Below are 16,860 nucleotides of genomic sequence, written 5' to 3' on the forward strand. Positions count from 1 at the left end.
GCTCTTTTCCTAAAGACACCGGTTGCTTTCATTGAGATAAAACTGGCTCAGGTGCCATTTGCATCCCTCCCCTTCACCATCCTTTGTCTCCAGGCCTTGTCTGCTTTGGAAAGCAAAGGAGGCTTTTAACCCGTTTGGCTCTGTTGCTTGGAGACGGGATGTTTCCTGGTGAGAAACCACCAGCGATTCCCAAAACGCCCTGCAGAGAGCTGCAGGTGCAGGGCTTCTGGTCCTCCTGCACTGTGCATGCCCCATTGTGGCTGGGGAGGCTCCTGGGGGACCAACGAGGGGACAGTCCTCGCAGTCCTGCTAGTGGGAAGGGTCCCACCTGAGCCCCGAAGGACACCCAAACAGCTAGGAAGTTTTCTGTTCCCAGATGTTTCGGGCCAAACCCCAAAGCAGACGTGCCCCTGTTTCCCTAAGCAGCTCTTTCCTTTTGGGTTATTATTACAAGAAAAAAAGCATGTTTCAGATTTACTGATGTACAAGCCGGCTCCTTGGAAAAGCTGACCAAAGAGTGAAGCGAGGCTCAGCTGGGTAATAAATATTTATGTCCTGCTCTGCCTCGGGCATGCCATTTGCTTTTTGTATCTCTGTTTCCTTAAATCAGGAGAGAAAAATACTTATAAAGGCCTTTGAAATCTTCGGCTTAAATTAGAAAGGACTCGGAGATTCCCAGACTGCCAGGAGGAGGCAAGAGAGATGCAGCTCTTTGCTGTGAGTAGGTAAAATAGAGGAGAAAAGAATTTGTATGGTGAGCAGAAAGGTGACAAATATTTCCATGAAGGCTGTGTCTAGAGGCCTATGAAACCCAACAAGCCTCCAAGCAGGGACCGTGGTTTCTGGAAGAGTTTTTAGTGGTGCTGTTGAAGGCTGTCCCTGAACCATGAGACCCCCAAGACCACTTCCAACCAGCCCCACTCCTTGGCCCCACCATCCCAGTGCTGGGATATTGAAGTCCAAGCCCAGGATTCCCACAGGATTGCAGCAGGCCAGGCATTCACGGGCATTCAGCTCGCTTCTTTGAGCTGTCTAGCTCTGAAGGAGGCAAATTGCTCCCTGCAGGCACTGGTCTCATGCTAGGGAAGACTTCAGCCCAGAGCTGTTGAGGAGCAGGAACTTGAAGGGGCTATTTTGTCCCATGCTAGCACCCCAGGCTACATCCAGGCCTATGAAAGGGCTATTTTGGCTCACATTATCACCCCAGGCAACATCCAGGCCTATGAAGGGGCTATTTTGGCTCACATTATCACCCCAGGCAACATCCAGGCCTATGAAGGGGCTATTTTGGCTCACCTTAGCAGCTCAGGCAACATCCAGCCCTGTGAAAAGGCTATTTTGGCCCACTTTAGCACCCCAGGCAACATCCAGGCCTACGAAGGGCTTATTTTCACCCACATTAGCACCTCAGGCTATATCCAGGCCTATGAAGGGCCTATTTTGGCCCATTGTAGCACCTCAGGCTACACCCAGGCATATAAAGGGCCTATTTTGGCTCACATAAGCACCTCAGGCTACATCCAGGCCTAAGTCATTCCTCTCTCTGCAGGGAGGCACCTCCAAAGATCTCGTCCTGCTCTTTACCAGTCCCCTTGTCCCACTCTGCCCCTCTCCTCTTGCTCTCCCTTCCTGTTTCTGTCTTATTTCTGTCAGGACAATGGAAGGGGGGGGTGACAGCTGAAAAAGGTACTTCCATCAGCTCTGCACTGCTTTATAGAGAGGTCCTGGTCCCATCATGGTCCCCCCCATCCTGACTAAAGGTCTTGCTGCTACCGGAGCCCCCTTCACAACTCTTAATAGCCATGGGATCATCTTTGAGGGGAAAAAAATAGCAACATCAACAACAAAGAAGACTTTGTGATGGAGCTGGGCTGGTGTGAAACCCCTCAGGTCAGAACTGCAAGAAGGATTTTAGCTTTCGAGTGGCTTCATGCAGCTCTGGGCCAGGGATGCAGAGGCAAAAAGTCAAGGTGCTAGGGCTGGGGGGGATCATCTTGCAGTGTTCTTCTTGTAGGAAGGAGCCATGCTTAATACAGAGCATGTATTAAGAGCAACCTTACCTCTCAGGTCTGCCTCTGCAGTGCCACAATCCTCTTGTCCCTGCTCAGTGGGAAGTGACGATAGGGGATGAGAAGGGTAATCTTTTATTTGGCAATGAGAAGATGTAGATTTACTCCCAGGGTTTCCATGTAACTTCCAGCAACTTTCCCTTTCTAGACTTGGGTGATGATTTGAAATTCAAGAGCAATGATAACGATGGGAAAACTTCACTGGCCCTCAGATGAATCTCCCCACGGCAGAATGTGCCTACCAAAAGGCCCACACTGTTCCTCCTGCTACTTCATGCTTCTCTGCTTGCTTTTACATCTTCTTTCTTCTCTCTTTACTGGCTTGGGTTTTAGTTGTGGAAGAGATGAAGCAGGAGCTCTCCTTAGGAGCATCAGAGGGAGATCATCACTGAGTGGGGACTGCAGGCAGAGCAACCCCCTCCAGTACCACCCACAACTAATCCCTACAAGTCCCATGGTAGCACCTCCTGGGGAATTTTGCTGCTGTTTAATTTACACTTATTCGCAGCCCTAGGGCTTTTAAACCTCAATTTTCTCAGTTTTTGTTAGTTTCTCACCACTTCTCTTTATTTCCTGACATACCCGGGCACTTGCACTCATGTGCTCTATGATATATCTTCAGCCACATTCTCCTTGGCCTTTTCCTGCTCAGGTATTTATAGTTATTTATCCGATCTTCTGTGGCTTACGTTTCATCTGAGAACATAAATTCCTTTAATCCCTCAATAGGTCGTCCTCTGTAATCCCTTTATCAGCGGCACTTGCGATTCAGTTGATCAATGTCCATCTCTGAGTACGAGAAGGAACCCGTAAAGCCCTGAGTCACTGCGCTGCGGGCTTTGCAAGTCACCGAGCTTTGCAAATCAGCACGGCAGGGTGTCCCCACCAGCCTGCATGGCCAGAAGAGAGCAGGTTCCACGTGGAAACCTGGCCACGCTCCAGGATCAGGGCTGAGGAGGACCTGCACGGTGCAAGGAGCAGGGCAGTGACATGTATTGCGTGTAGGGAAGGCCAGGAGGCTCCACTGCTGTCCTGATTTGCTCTGCTAATAGGAGCTGGATACAACCCCTGTTTGAGCCTCTTATTGAAACTCCACCACATGTAGGCCCCTCTGTCACACAGCACCCATGGAAGAGCTAGAAGCTCTCTCCAAATCACTTTCCTTCTCTTCTAGCCATAGACAACCCTCTTTTTCTTCTCCGAAGAACCTCAGTCATCCATATGGGCTCCTAGGTCTCCCCACCAGCCTTATTTCCCCTCCAGTGGGAGGCCCAGATATCAGGAGGAAGCTGAGGACAACCTTTTAGCAACTCTCCAGTGGTTCCTCTGAGTCCCATCCCTTCTTGGCCCATCACTCCACCAGCAGTAAATGCATCTCCCCTGCAAGGTCCTCCTTGCTGTGGAGCCCCTCACTCCCCAAGCTCGTGCGACACCGTTGCGTTGAGCTTGTTCTTTGTCCATCCCCAGCTCTGGGTGGGACAGAAGCCCACTTCTCCCTGCTGCTATTTATTTAATGCAGATCCTTTCAATAAACAGTCTTTCTGACATTACACCCTCATCTACCTGTTGCAAAATCTCCATAAAAATTTATTCTGAGATCTGGCTGGGTCAAATTCTTCCCTCTGTGTGCGGAATTATTCTCTTTATGCAGCTCTCTGATATGGATTTCCTTCAGCTGCCATCCCATTCAGCCTTGAAGCACCATCCCAACATATAGGAATCATAAACAAAGTCGACAAGGAGAACAAGAACACCCCAGGCAGATCCTCATTCACAGCAGTTGTGTGTGATTAGAAAATGATTTAAGACGTGAGATGCCAGCAAAAGTCCTCTGTAAGTGGCCACCTGCTGTGCTGTCATATTCCCTTGTCCCTGGTGGCACTTGCTGGGGACAGGAGCAATTCAGAAGTGTCACTGCTGCAGAGACAGAGCCTGCAAAGCTGCGTGGGTGCCCGGGACAATCGTGCTGTGGCAGGGACATGGAGGCAGCAGAGCCATTGGGCACAAACGTAGGTAAAGAGAGCTTTCTGCACCTCACCAGGTGTGGTCGAGGTCTAACCTTGGAGCTGGGGTCTCACCAGCTTCAGCCAGCAAAGCTGAGGTCCGTGGTTCCCTCTATAAGGGCAGAGAAAGACTCCTAAGGGAGTCTTTCTACAACCCCAAATTTTTTAGTTGCTGTTGGTGGTGGTTTTGTTTTGTTTTGATTTTTTTTTTTTCCATTTTCACTTCATGACACCTCTTATTGGAGATCTCCCACGAGCAATGGGCTGAGCTGCCATTTCCCTCCTCCGATGGTGGCAGGGAGGTTGGTGATCCCCAGGTGCCTCCCTTTGAGATGGCCACTGCTGCTTTTTCCTTTTATTTTTTTTTCCAAATAAAACCATCTTCCCCTCCTATAAGGTCTTGCACTGAGCTTTGCTGCACTGCTCCTACAATGCCATATCATTACTTCTTGGAATTATTGGGGGGTATGTGTATGCATGGGGAGGAAACGTGCACAGACAGCATGTGATAAGACGTCAGCCGCTGATCTGAGACAAAAAGCCGAGCCCTCTTCACCACTGGTTCCAGCAGGGAAAAATGGAAATCTGGGCGAGCCTTCACAGTGGCAGCAGAAGCAGCTTCAGACCTGCCCCAGGCTGGACACCAGTAGCTGGAATTCAGCTGAAAGTCATCCTGGCTTCATCTGAGGGTGCCAGGAGAGGATTCACCAGGTCCCCCAGTAATCAGCTCCCAAACCATGTCCATCAGCATTGTACGGGGGCATCTGGAGCTGTTCCTTGCCTCTGCACCAAGGGAAGCCAGCATAGACAGGACTCAGGACCACTGCCTGAAGGCAACACTGATTTAGGGTGCTGCAAAATTTGGGGCTTTCTCCATTTTGCACCCCTCCATGGTACCCTTAGTGTCATGAACACTTTGTTACAGCCCGATGCAGAGCGATGGCCATGTCCTTGGCCATCCCCAACCCTACGTCCCACCACGCAGCAGCACATTTGGCTGTGGCTGTTTCCCAGAAGAGGCTGGGGACGGGGAAAGCTGTCCCTGCTCTCTGCCGCGGTGGCTGCAATTTAAACGTGGAGGCATTTTTATTTATTTAACTCCCATGCTCTCTGAGAGAGGTTTGTAGCCAGCAAGTCAATCGGGCTGATTAGAGCTAATGGATTTTACTTGACGTAAGCGATTAAATTATTTCCATGGCTGATTCCTGAAAGTGAATGAGCAGCTATGCTTCAGGATTTATATATAACTGTATAGTTCACTTCAGGAGGCACCAAGCATTTTTTTTTTCGTTCTGCAGCTCCTTGCTTCATGAAGGTCTGCCTGGTATCTGCAGAGCCTCCTGACGCTGCAAAACCTCCCAGAGCAGCTCTGCCCATGTCTCAGCTTACGAAAAAAAAGGAGATGGGTGGTGCATGACTGAGCATTTTCATATGAGACGAGCCCAGAAAGAGGTTCAGAATCACCCCAGTCGCTGCGCACATGCAAATCCCCAGGTCCCAAAGGGATGCGAGGCGTTGTGCAGAACCCCAGTGAGCAGGCGTGCTGGATGCAGGGCTGGGAACGCTGCAGCTGCAAAATGGGAGCTGCCGCAGTGGGTTCGTATGGGCTTGCAGCCACCAGAGACACACTAATGCATCACCTTGGGCACGGAGCTGCTGCCACATTGGTGCAACTCCTCGAGCTGAGCCAGGCTGGGTTTGGTGCTGCAAATACACACATAGACTTGCCTGAAGGCAGACACTGCCCCCGGAGCTGGCAGGGTAAGAGACTGGGGTGGGAACAGGTCTTGAAAGTATTTCTTCCTGCTCCATGTTACACTAAAGGCCATTAACTACGCCGATAACCCTTAGTGCAACAAACCCGACAGCAGCGTGGATGGAGTTCAGGATGCTTTCTGCAGAGCGTGTTCGCTGCGGGTATCAGATCTCAGACCAAGATGCATTTTACACCCTAATAAATCACCACGGCAGGCTTCAGGTAAATGGAATTACAGAGAGCATTTAAAAATAAGCACACCTTTGAGGTTCAGCAGCCGACAGGCTCGATCCCTTTGCAATCTTGCAGACTTTGGGTGGGTTTTCCCATTGTAGGGCGATGCTTTTCCACTTTGCCTTGCTGCTGGTCCAATCTATTTCTTTAAAACTACAGTGCATCGGCTGCAAAAGCCTTTTGGTATCATCCTGTGCAGAAAGCAGTAGGTTAAAAAAAAAAAAAAAAAGCAGGACTTGGGCCAGGCAGTCCGATGCCAGCAGTTTTGGGACAACTCTCCCATCACTTGCTGCATGGCCTGGATGAGCCGATGGCTTCATCCTGTGCAGAAGGAAAATGCAGCGTGGGGAGACCTGAATGCAAAGTTGTCATTGCCCCCCCCCCGGGTTTGCCTTTATCATAGTGGGTTTAAGAGGAAGAATTGGCCTACACTGTGATTATCACTTCTGTTGTGGGTACAAAGGAGCACATACCACACTTATTATAAATGCAATACATGGGGCATTAAAAAAAAAATGCGATTCCCACCTGAATGCTGAAGAGCTGCCTAAATCTTTAATGATGATCACCTCTTCTAATTGCACCGGTTGCAAAAGCAAGAACGATATAACCCTGGTGGCTAAAGCAATGCTTGTGTATAGACACCTCTATCTGCAAATAATAATGCGTTTTTTTTTCAAGGGCAGCCCTTCCACTCAGTCAATCCTAACAGTGAGGGCTCCGACGCCATCTGTAGAACAGGTTATCTCTATTTACCTACAGGCAAGAATGAAATTAAGCAAATCAAAGCAAAGATGGGAAAAAAAATAATAATAAAAACAAACCCTCAGGGCCTGAATCAGTAAGGGTTTGCAAAACGTTGAAGTAAAGAAACAATCCCAGCACGAGTAATCCTGCCTCTCGCTGCACTCTCAGCAGCTGCAGGCGCTGTCTGGTGGGGATCAGCTTTCTGACTGCAATGCCCTATTCGGATTCAAGGGTCTCAGAGGGGTACGGGGTGGGATTTGGGGTTTTGAGTCCACGCCGGGAGTGAGCGTTAGGAGGAGCCATTGGTGGGACTTGCAGCAAACATGGGTTTGGAGGGGGTGTTTTGCTTCAGTTTTGCAGCTGCAACACTGCAGTGAAATGTGGAAAAATAATTAGGCAAAATAAAATAATTATGTGTGTGCATGCATGTGTCTGTGCATGCATGTGCGTGTCTGCATGCATGTGCATGTGTCTGTGCAGTTTTATCCATAAAAAACTGACAGGCAGGGGAAGTCGGTCCATTGCAGCCTAGCAATGCAGCTTGTTAAAGATCTGTGTGCTTGCGTGCATCTGTGTGCACTTATTTGCACGCGTCTGCATGTGTCTTTGAGCACATGTGTATGTGCACATCTATGTGTGTGCAAGTACTTCCATGTATGTTTGTGTATTTATGTAGGCATGAATGTGAATGCAAGGCATGTGTGCATGCCTGCACACATACGTGCATGCAAGCATCTGCACGTGTGTGCGTGTCCATCTATATGCAAGTACATTTGTGCAGGTGTCCATATGTGAAGATATATGTGTCTGTCTGAGTCCAAATCTGTGTGCAAGCATGTGTGCGCATGCATCTGTATGTGCATGCACATGTATGTATCTGTATGAATGTTGATGTTGCACACGTGTGTATCTGTGCCGGTGTGCATGTGAATACGTGTGGATGTCTGTGCATGTGTCCCTGTTTTCGTGTGTGTGTGTGTGTACCTGTGCCTGCATATGTGTGTATGCACGTATACACGTGCATGTAAATGTGTGCATGCATATGTACATGTGTGTACAAGTGTGTGCCCACGTGTGCACATGTGCACATGTGGGTGTGTGTGCCTGACTGTGCATGTCAGCGCATATGTGTGATTGTATGTGTGCTTGTGCATGTGGCTGTATGTATGTGATTGTGCACATGTGAATGAATGTCTTGCATGTGTGTGTGTGTGTATATGTACACATGTATCCAAATAAAAGTGTGCATGCATGTTTGTATGTAGGTGCGTGGGATTGTGTTCACATTTGTACCCATGTATTTGCACAAGTATTCATGCATGTGGTTGATGTGTGTGCATGTGCACATGCAAGTATGTGTGCATATGTATGTTTCCATATGCAAGTTCGTGTGCATGTGTGTGCACAGATGTGTATGCGTGTGTGTGCAGACATGGGTGCTGCTGTATGTGTATATAGACAGCCATGTTCATCTGTGTGTGCATGCATATATGCACGCATATGTTTGTAAATGTGTACGTGCATGTACACATGCATCTCTGTACATGTGTGTGCTTGCACATGTGCACGTGTGTGCATATGCATTCATTTGCATCCATCTTGCACGTGCATGTCTGCATCGCTGTCTGAGTGTATATGCATGGTTTTGCATGTGCCTATCTGTGCAGGTGTGTGGATGATTGCACGTGTGCAAATATGAGTGTGCATGTGCATGAACACAAGAGAGTGCGAGTGTGTGCATGTATGTTTGTTCAATAAGTCTGTGTGTGTAGATGTCTTCCACAAGTGTATGTCTTCCAGGTATGTCTGCAAGTGTGTGTGCCTGCATGTGTGCAGGTGTGTATGGGTATATATGGGTATGCATGCACGTGCACATATGGTTATGCAAATGTGCACACAGGTGTAAAAGGCATATGTGTACACATTGCATTTACATTTTTGTGTGTGCACATGTATGTGCATGTACATGTGCGAGTGTATGCAAATGTGCATGTGCACATATGTGAATGCAGGTCTGTCTGGTCACATGGGTCTTGTTCATATGTGTGACTGTTGCCTATATGTGTGCATGCATGCGCACAGGAATGAGTACTCACATGTATGTGCACATGCACATAGCCACGTGCCGGTATCTGTGCATGTGTGAGTGTGCATACGTGTGTAGGGATATGTATGCATGCATGTTTGTGTCCTTGTGTGTGTATGTGTTCATGTGTGTGTACATGTGTGTGAAAGTGTGTGTGAAAGTGTATGCGTGTGCATACATGTGCGCATGTGTTCATGTGTGCGCAGATCTGTGCATGTGTGTGAAAGTGAACGCGTGCATGTATGTTATGTGTGCACGTGTGTGTGTATATGTTTGTGTGTGAATGTGTATGCATGTGTCCATGTGTGTTAATGCATATGCATGTGTTCACATGTGTGCACATGAGTTTGTGTGTGCAAGTGTGCACGTGTGTTCATGTGTGTGAATGTGTTGCGTGTCTTGCATGTGTGTTCTTGTGTGTGTGTGTGCATGTGCGCTTGTGTGCATGTTTATGTGTGCACATGTTTGTGCATGTGTTGCGTGTGTTGCACATGTGTTCATGCGTGTGCACGTGCGTTCATGCGTGCACACGCGTGTTCCCCTGCACGCACACACGCATTTACATGCACACGCACTGCGCATCTCCCTGCACACCCTTACACCCCTCTCCCCCCACGCACTCCTTTTCTCCCCCCCCCACCTTGCACACCCGGCCGTGCACGCGCCCCCTCCAGGTGCACGCGTGCAGGTACACCCCTCCCCCTCCCTAAAACCCCTCCCCCTCCCCAAACAGACCCCTCCCCCTGCCTCCCTCCCTCCCCCCTTCCCCCCCCCCTCCCCGCGGGCGGGGCGCGTTGCGCTGCGCTGCGCGGTGCCTGCGCTGCGCCTCCCCGGGCGCGTCCCCTTTCCTCGTCCCCCCTTCCTCGTCCCCTCTCCCTGTCCCTTCTCCCGGTCCCCTCCCGTGGCCACCATGGCGTGGCCCTGCATCACCCGCGCCTGCTGCATCGCCCGCTTCTGGAACCAGCTGGACAAGGCGGACATCGCCGTGCCCTTGGTCTTCACCAAATACTCGGAGGCCACCGAGCAGCAGCAGCATCCTCAGCACCCCCAGCACCCCCTGCAGCAGCAGCAGCAGCCCCAGCCCGTGGTCCCCGCTCCCCCCCAGCGCCCCTCGGTCCCCATCGCCACCCAGCCCGGTGCCGATGCTGCTGCTGCTGCTGCGGGAGGAGGAGGAGGTGGGGAAGCGGCTCCCGGCTCGGCACGGCCCGGCCCGGCCCCGCACGCTTCTCCCCCCGCCGATTCGGTGATGCGGCACGACTACAAACCCTGGAAGGTGCAGCGGCCGGAGCCCAGCTGCAAGCCCAAGAGCGAGTACCAGCCTTCGGATGCGCCCTTCGAGAAGGAGACGCAGTACCAGAAGGATTTCCGCGCCTGGCCCATCCCCAAAAGGGGGGATCACCCTTGGATCCCGAAAGCGGGACCCTCGCCGGTCCTCGGTCCGGAGCGAGCATCCCCGGAGAAGCCGGCTCAGGAGAAGAGGAGGAAGAAGGAGGAAGACACCGAGGCCGAGGAAGAGCATCCCAAAGCCGGGGCCGGGAGGGAGAAGGGCCGGCAGAAGGGCGAGGAGCCCGGGGGGCAGCAGGCGGAGGCGGGCAGGGGCAGGGCGGCTGCCGATGCCCTCAACAGGCAGATCAAGGAGGAGGTGGTGGCGGCGGGGGTCAGCTCGTCCTACAGGTGAGACCCCCCCGGGGCCACCCCTGCCCACCCGGTGGGAAGGGGAAAGAGGCTACGAAGCTTTGTGGGGCCACCTCTTTGGGGTGCCGATGGGGTACGGGTGGGTGCTGTGCAGGGAGGGAGTGTGTTGGGTCTTTTGGGGGGCGGGTTCACAGCTCCGGGTGGGGCTGCAGCCCCAAATTACCCACCCCGAAATTCCTAGTTCCCGAAATTCCCACTCCTGAAATTCCCACCCTGAATTTCCCACCCCGAATTTCCCACCCCAAAATTCCCACCCACAAAATTCCCACCCCCAAACTCGCCCCCTGCCACCAGCTTGTCTAGCATGGGGAGCTTTGGACCGTTTCACCCCCAACACCCGGATCTCCTGTGGTCCTTCCCCAGAGCATCCCTACGTGCCCAGAAACCTGCTGCGACCCCACCGGCACCGATCCCACTCGCGACGGGGCCGGCGGCATCCCCGAGACAAAGCATCCCGGGGACGCGGCGGGATGCGGGTGACGCGCGTCCTTGGGTGGGGCAGCCTTCGGATGCTGCCATGTTTAACGCGCCGTGGGGTGGCATATCCCCATATCCCCCCCACTTAATCCCCTCCCCGGGTCCGGGTGCCCCGATTTCACCCGAGGAAGGGACCCCCTTTTGGGATCCGTGGCGCTGAACTCCTCGCCGCTGGCATTTCTGGATGCAAAACAAAAAGTGGCGGGGCGGCTGCTGCCCTGCCGCGTACGTTTGCAACGGGGATTTGCTGCGATCGTGTTTTCCAGAGCTTTCTTTTGGCAGAGCCCACCGCCGCCGAGAGTGGGGTGGCGGTGGCAGAGAGCGGGGCTGGTGGGGCTGGCTGGGAGCAAAGCCTCACCGCGGTCCCGTCGCTTCTCCCCGCGCCTACGTGCGTGCCACGGTGGTGATGGTGTTAGGAGAGAGCCCGCTTTTCTTCCCTGGGGAGGGGTTAGGGAGCAGGCTGTGCATCAAACAGGTAATAAATCCATGCGGATTTCAAACACCCTGGCAAGGAAATGGCTCAAACAGTGAGATTTGGATTATTTTTGGGGTTGTAGTTTGGGGCCAGGCCTGGCTCTCCCCTGGGATGCCAGGGATGCTGTGGGCGCTGTGCATCCAGCTGCTGGCAGTCTGCTGAGATGCCAGGGATTTTGGGGTTCTCTGTTTCTTCTAAGGATAAACCCTTTTGTAGGGAAAAGGGTTTTCCAAGTGCAACACGCCGTCCTTTAACCCGCTTTGTGCCTCTGTGATGTTCGACTTGGGGCGTTTTTTTCTGCTCGTCTTACAGGGTGTAGGTTTTTTGGTGCTGGAAGCTGTCCAGGAGCTGGAGAGCTGCTGTGCCGCTCTCTTCCACTGGTGCAAAGGGTAATTAGGCTTATTTCCCCTAAATCTTTGGATGCTCAGCATCCCGCCCCTCCGTGCAGCCACCGTTGCAGCAGGGCTGTGCATCCCCCCTTACAAAAAGGTCTTGGAGCAGAAGGCTTCAGCCTTCCCCGTGTTGCTCCTCAGCTTTTAGGACACCCCCAGGGCTTCTCCTTCCCCCCAGCTTCCATGATTTTGTTCCTTGCAGCTCATTGCAGGAGGAGCTGTTTGCTCTGCCACTCAGCCCTGCGCCGTAAGCACCTCTTCATCAATGCATTAGCGATGTTGTGGTTAATTGTTCTCGTTTTCTGCTCAATTTAGGCATCTTTTAAGTGTCGCTTATTGTCTGGGTTCTCTTTTAAAGCCAAATTCCCCAAATCCGTGTTACTATTGAGAGCCTTGCTGCTCCCAGGAGCCCCTACGGGGTGAGCCTTGGACATCTCCAAGGATGGAGACTCCAAAACCTATTTGGGCAACCTTTTGGGCCACGCAGGAGCCAAAACCATCCCCTGGTTTTGGACTGGGGAGCAGCAAGGATGGCTAACACGGGGCTTGTCCTCTACGCCCTTTGCCATGCTCATGCGTGGGTGAAGCCTCCCTGCGATCACCAGCACAGGGAGAAGGGGGAGATTTCCTTACAGCCCTTTGCCACTGCTGCAGATCAGCGTAATGGGATGCTGGGAAGCAGCTCAGGGGTGAAGCCAAGGAGCATTTTTTTGATGGTTTTAAAACTTGCTGCATTGCCGTGTTATTTAGCGGCTAGGGAACATCGAGCGACCAGCCCCAGGCCGTGAAAAAGGGAGGAATTTCCCCTTTTAACCTCTTTATACCGAAAGATTAGTTCACTGGGACCTCCACCACAGAGCAGAGGGTGCCTGGTGGTGATGGGCACGGGGGACGGAGGCTGCTCCCAGCCCTGGTGATGGATGCCAAGGATGTGCCCCGTGTTTGTTAATGTTTGAGCCCAGAAGATTTCAGCAAGGCTGGAGCAGCAATGGCAGGACTGCATGCATCTGCAGGAGCCTCTGCGTGCCCCAGGGATCCTACAGAACATCAAGGGAAACGCTGGGAGGATGGGCTCAGTCCTAAAGGTTTCCATGTGTGAAGTGACTCCTGGGGCAACGTATGGGCTGGAGCCCTTGGGATCAAGGAGGTTTGGAGGTGGTTGAGTTGTGCACGATGGCATCTGCTGGCCAGGTGGTGCCTTACGGCTGTTCCTCTTCTGCAGTGGGGAAGCTGAGGCAGAGACCTACCTGAACTCACACCATGCTGTAGGGCTGGGGACAGAGTGCAGCCTCGGGACATCATGCCCCTGTTTGGTGTCCTGTTTTGTTCCTGAGGTGCTGGAAGCCACCGCTGTGGCCAGTTGTGCTTTGGTGTGATGCAGGTTCCAGCACCGAGGCGCTTCTTGCCTCAGTTTCCCTCCCAAAAACATGGGCTGCCCAAGCAATGCTATGGGAGCAGTTTGCATCTCCCTTCGCCACTCTCTTCTCTGCTCCTTGTGGTGGTCTGTGGACCGTGAGGGACCAATGTAAGGACCAGGACATCCTTCAGCAGCTGGGACAACTAGGGTTAGGTGGCTGATAGGACTTTTAGGTGGACAAATGGGAGCCAGGACCTGGCCTGGCGGCAACTCCTGGAAAGAGCCCCATCTTTGCTGCTGCATAGAGCCCTTTCTTGTTCAGCTGTCTGGTGTCCTGAAAGGGGACCTGGTGGCACCATCATGGGGTTTCGTCTGCATTGGGCACAAAGGTGGCCCTGGTGACTCCAGTGCTTGAGAGCTTGGGAGTGGGCTTTGTCCTCTGAACTCTTCTGGGTGGAGCAAAGCAGGGATGGAGGTGATGGGGATGGAGACGATGGGGATGGAGACAATGGGGATGGAGAACAATGGGGATGGAGACAATGGGGATGGAGGTGATGGGGATGGAGACGATGGGAATGGAGATTATGGGGATGGAGATGATGGGGATGGAGGTGATGGGGATGGAGGTGATGGGGATGGAGATTATGGGGATGGAGAGGATGGGGATGGAGAGGATGGGGTTGGAGAGGATGGGGTTGGAGAGGATGAGGATGGAGACCATGGCCATGGTGATGGAGGTGATGGGGATGGAGACAATGGGGATGAACGGACTCCCAGGTTGGAGCTGTCCCTGGGGGTCTGGGAGCAGGGACAGAAGGTGACCAGGTGTGCAGGCAGTGGGGTTTGCAGTGGAGGCAACTGGGGAGGCACTGGGGGCAGTGGAACAATTTGAGGTGTGTTTGGCAAAAATACACAAAAGAATGAAGGTTTCCCATTTTTGTTTGGAAAATGATGGAAAAATGTTAAAGTTAGATGTATTCTGTTTTGTTTTGTTTTCCTCCATCTTGCTTTCTTCTCTTAACTTTTTATTTCCATGAAAAAAAAAAAAAAGATGTAAAAGGTAAAGGGGAAATATCGCCCCTTTTGCAGAAATGAGAAATATTGCTCCCTTTGTGTTGAAATGAGTAAAAAGGCAATGAATTTTCCCCAGAGAAGTGATATTGAGAAACCTAGTTCTCAAGTTCTTCACCAGAAAGATATCCTTTTTGACCAAAGCAATTATTTTTTTTTCTCCAATTTCTTTTCCTATCAGAGGAAATAAAACAAGAGAGGCTTCAACGGACAAATTGGAACTGCCTCTGGTGTTAATGAATTGCCTGTTGCTAATGTGCTGTCATTCATCTCAAGCCCTGGAGGTACTAAGGATGTGGAGCAAAGGGGAGACTGTAGAAGCTGTAGAGATGAATGACTCAGTGCTGGGCACCTGCTGGGTCTTTTTCTGAGAAAGGGGAGCTAATTCGGGGAGGGATGTCCACACGGGAGGGCTGGCGCAGGCTGTGTGGGGATGGGGAATCCATGCTGCATCGTTACGGTAGTGGAAATGTGGGGCTGAAGGACCTCCCAAGACGATCTGGTCCAAATTCCAGTCCTGAGGAAGGAGATGATATTTCTAGACCATGCCAGGCTGATTTTTATCCCATCTTTTCTTGAAAATCTCCATTGGAGGACATGGCCCACCTTGGTGAGATGTTCAGCAATGCTGCTCACACAGGTTTGGTTGGAAATTCTCCTTTGTCTTCTGAGATTTCTGATCAGATCATAGGCTATGTCTACATTAATAAATTAAACAGTGCCAAGACATGTTCCTGGACACAGGGATGTGATCACCTGCACCTTTCTGTTGTTGCAGTGGTCCCATGCATATTTCCCAGGCTGGGTGTGGGACGGGGTACGAGCCAAAAACTGATACCAACACACAGCTTGGGTGCAACCACCTTGTTTTGGGGGTTAAAAAGTTTAATCATGTAAGTGAGGACTGTCACAGTTTTTCCCTTTTTTTTTTTTTTTGAGCAGTTTTCCCCCTGTTTCTGCTCTGCTACATCACCTCAGCAGGGACCTTTAGGCACGTAGGACTGGATGGGATGCTCTGGACCAGTAAATCAAATCGTAGGCACCCCGTTGTTCAGCCTTTTTCAGTAACGTGTGGTACCACTCTCAGAAATTAGGGATTTTTACTTGCATGACTCCAACTTGAACAGTGTGCCAAGACCCCAGCCTGGTGGTTCGGAGGCATCATCTCATTTCCAGCCTGAGGATGGTGATGGCCAGGTTATGGTTTGTTTTTGTGTTAGCACTGGGTTATTTAGTGCTTTTCTTCTCTCTGGGGGTCCCTGCCCTGTGTCCCTTAGTCCATCAGATTGCTTGGCTCTGCAGCTAGCAAGCCAAAGCTTTTTAGTTTCTGTTGTATTCCCTGAATCAACCCTTCCCCTCAAAATCTTCCTGAATTAAATCATCATTTTTAGGTGCAGACGCAGAGTGTTGTTCATGGGTTTGGAGAGGAGATTCCCCATCTCCATGTCACGTTTGTGCTATCAGACACCACAAGAGGAGCACCACGGATAACCAGGACCTCACATCGTTCTCTTAGGCAGCCCCAGCCACGGAGCTGCCATCCCATAGCAAGAAATCCTGGTGTTTAGTACTATTACTACCTTTTCATCCCGTTTTGAACAAGGCAGTCAAGGTCAATCCCTTTCTTCCTCTGTGATATCCCCATCCTCCTCCATGCTGGTGCTGCCTACAGCGTTGTGTCATTAGGAGGTCTCATCACTATTGCCCTACTTTTTTTTTTTTTTTTGTGCCAAAGTCAACCTTAAAAATGTTAATCACTGCTAACCTCCTTCCAGGCTGCAGCTCAGCCTTCCGATGCCTCACATTTCCCTTTCCCATTTTCCCATTCTGCTGATGTTCACGTTCACGGGCTTAATTAATAATTTCCCACGTGGCCCAGGATCGAAGCCTTTCGATAGATTTTCACATTTCCTTTGTCTGCCAGGTTGGTTCTCATAGCAAAGGATGTGTCAGACATCCCTGCTGCCCTCCCAGGCGCTGCTGTGTCTGTTCAGACCACCAGCCTCTCTTGCACACGGGAGGAGATGCTGTGGAGCAGACCCCAATTTCACTTGGCAGCCTCAAGCTGATGCTGTGAAAGTAAACAATAAATAAAGATAAGAGGAGAGGGATCATCTAATTCAGACAGCAGGACTATTCCCGTCCTTCCTTTGCCAGATAAATCACAACGAGCTGTTGTAAATTTGTCTTCTCTCACATTTAGAGCATGACCTCTGCTTTTCCTGTCTCCTAAAACCTTCGCTTTCTAAGTACTCCTGCACTCCATCCTACATCAATCTTGCTTTTCTTTGCCCTTAGCTGAATGCATTCGTGGCTCTCCCTGGTGCTGATAGCTCCAGATGAGCCTTGTGCTGTGCAGGGCTGAGCACAGCACCGGTCGGATGGGGAAGGACGGGTTCAGGAAACCTGGAAGCTGGATTTCTGTTGATTTATAACTCAGCATCCTGAATATCCTTCAGATGTCCTCTCTCTCTGGATGTATTTATATACACACACGT

At 51.4% G+C, this 16,860-nt stretch overlaps 1 protein-coding gene across 1 annotated transcript in view; it reads left to right on the forward strand.

Moving 5' to 3' along the window:
• The first annotated feature begins 9,676 nt into the window (after nucleotides 1–9,676).
• Nucleotides 9,677–16,860, forward strand: part of MAP6 (microtubule associated protein 6) — a 37,049-nt gene continuing 29,865 nt past the window's right edge. Inside the window, exon 1 of the mRNA XM_080559335.1 lies at nucleotides 9,677–10,569. Within this exon, the coding sequence (XP_080415461.1) occupies nucleotides 9,806–10,569 (764 nt within the window). The 5' untranslated portion in view covers nucleotides 9,677–9,805. The remainder of the gene's footprint in view (nucleotides 10,570–16,860) is intronic.

This window comes from Anser brachyrhynchus (assembly GCF_964034855.1).
Source record: "Anser brachyrhynchus genome assembly, chromosome: 1".
NCBI classification, from domain to species: Eukaryota; Metazoa; Chordata; class Aves; order Anseriformes; family Anatidae; genus Anser; species Anser brachyrhynchus.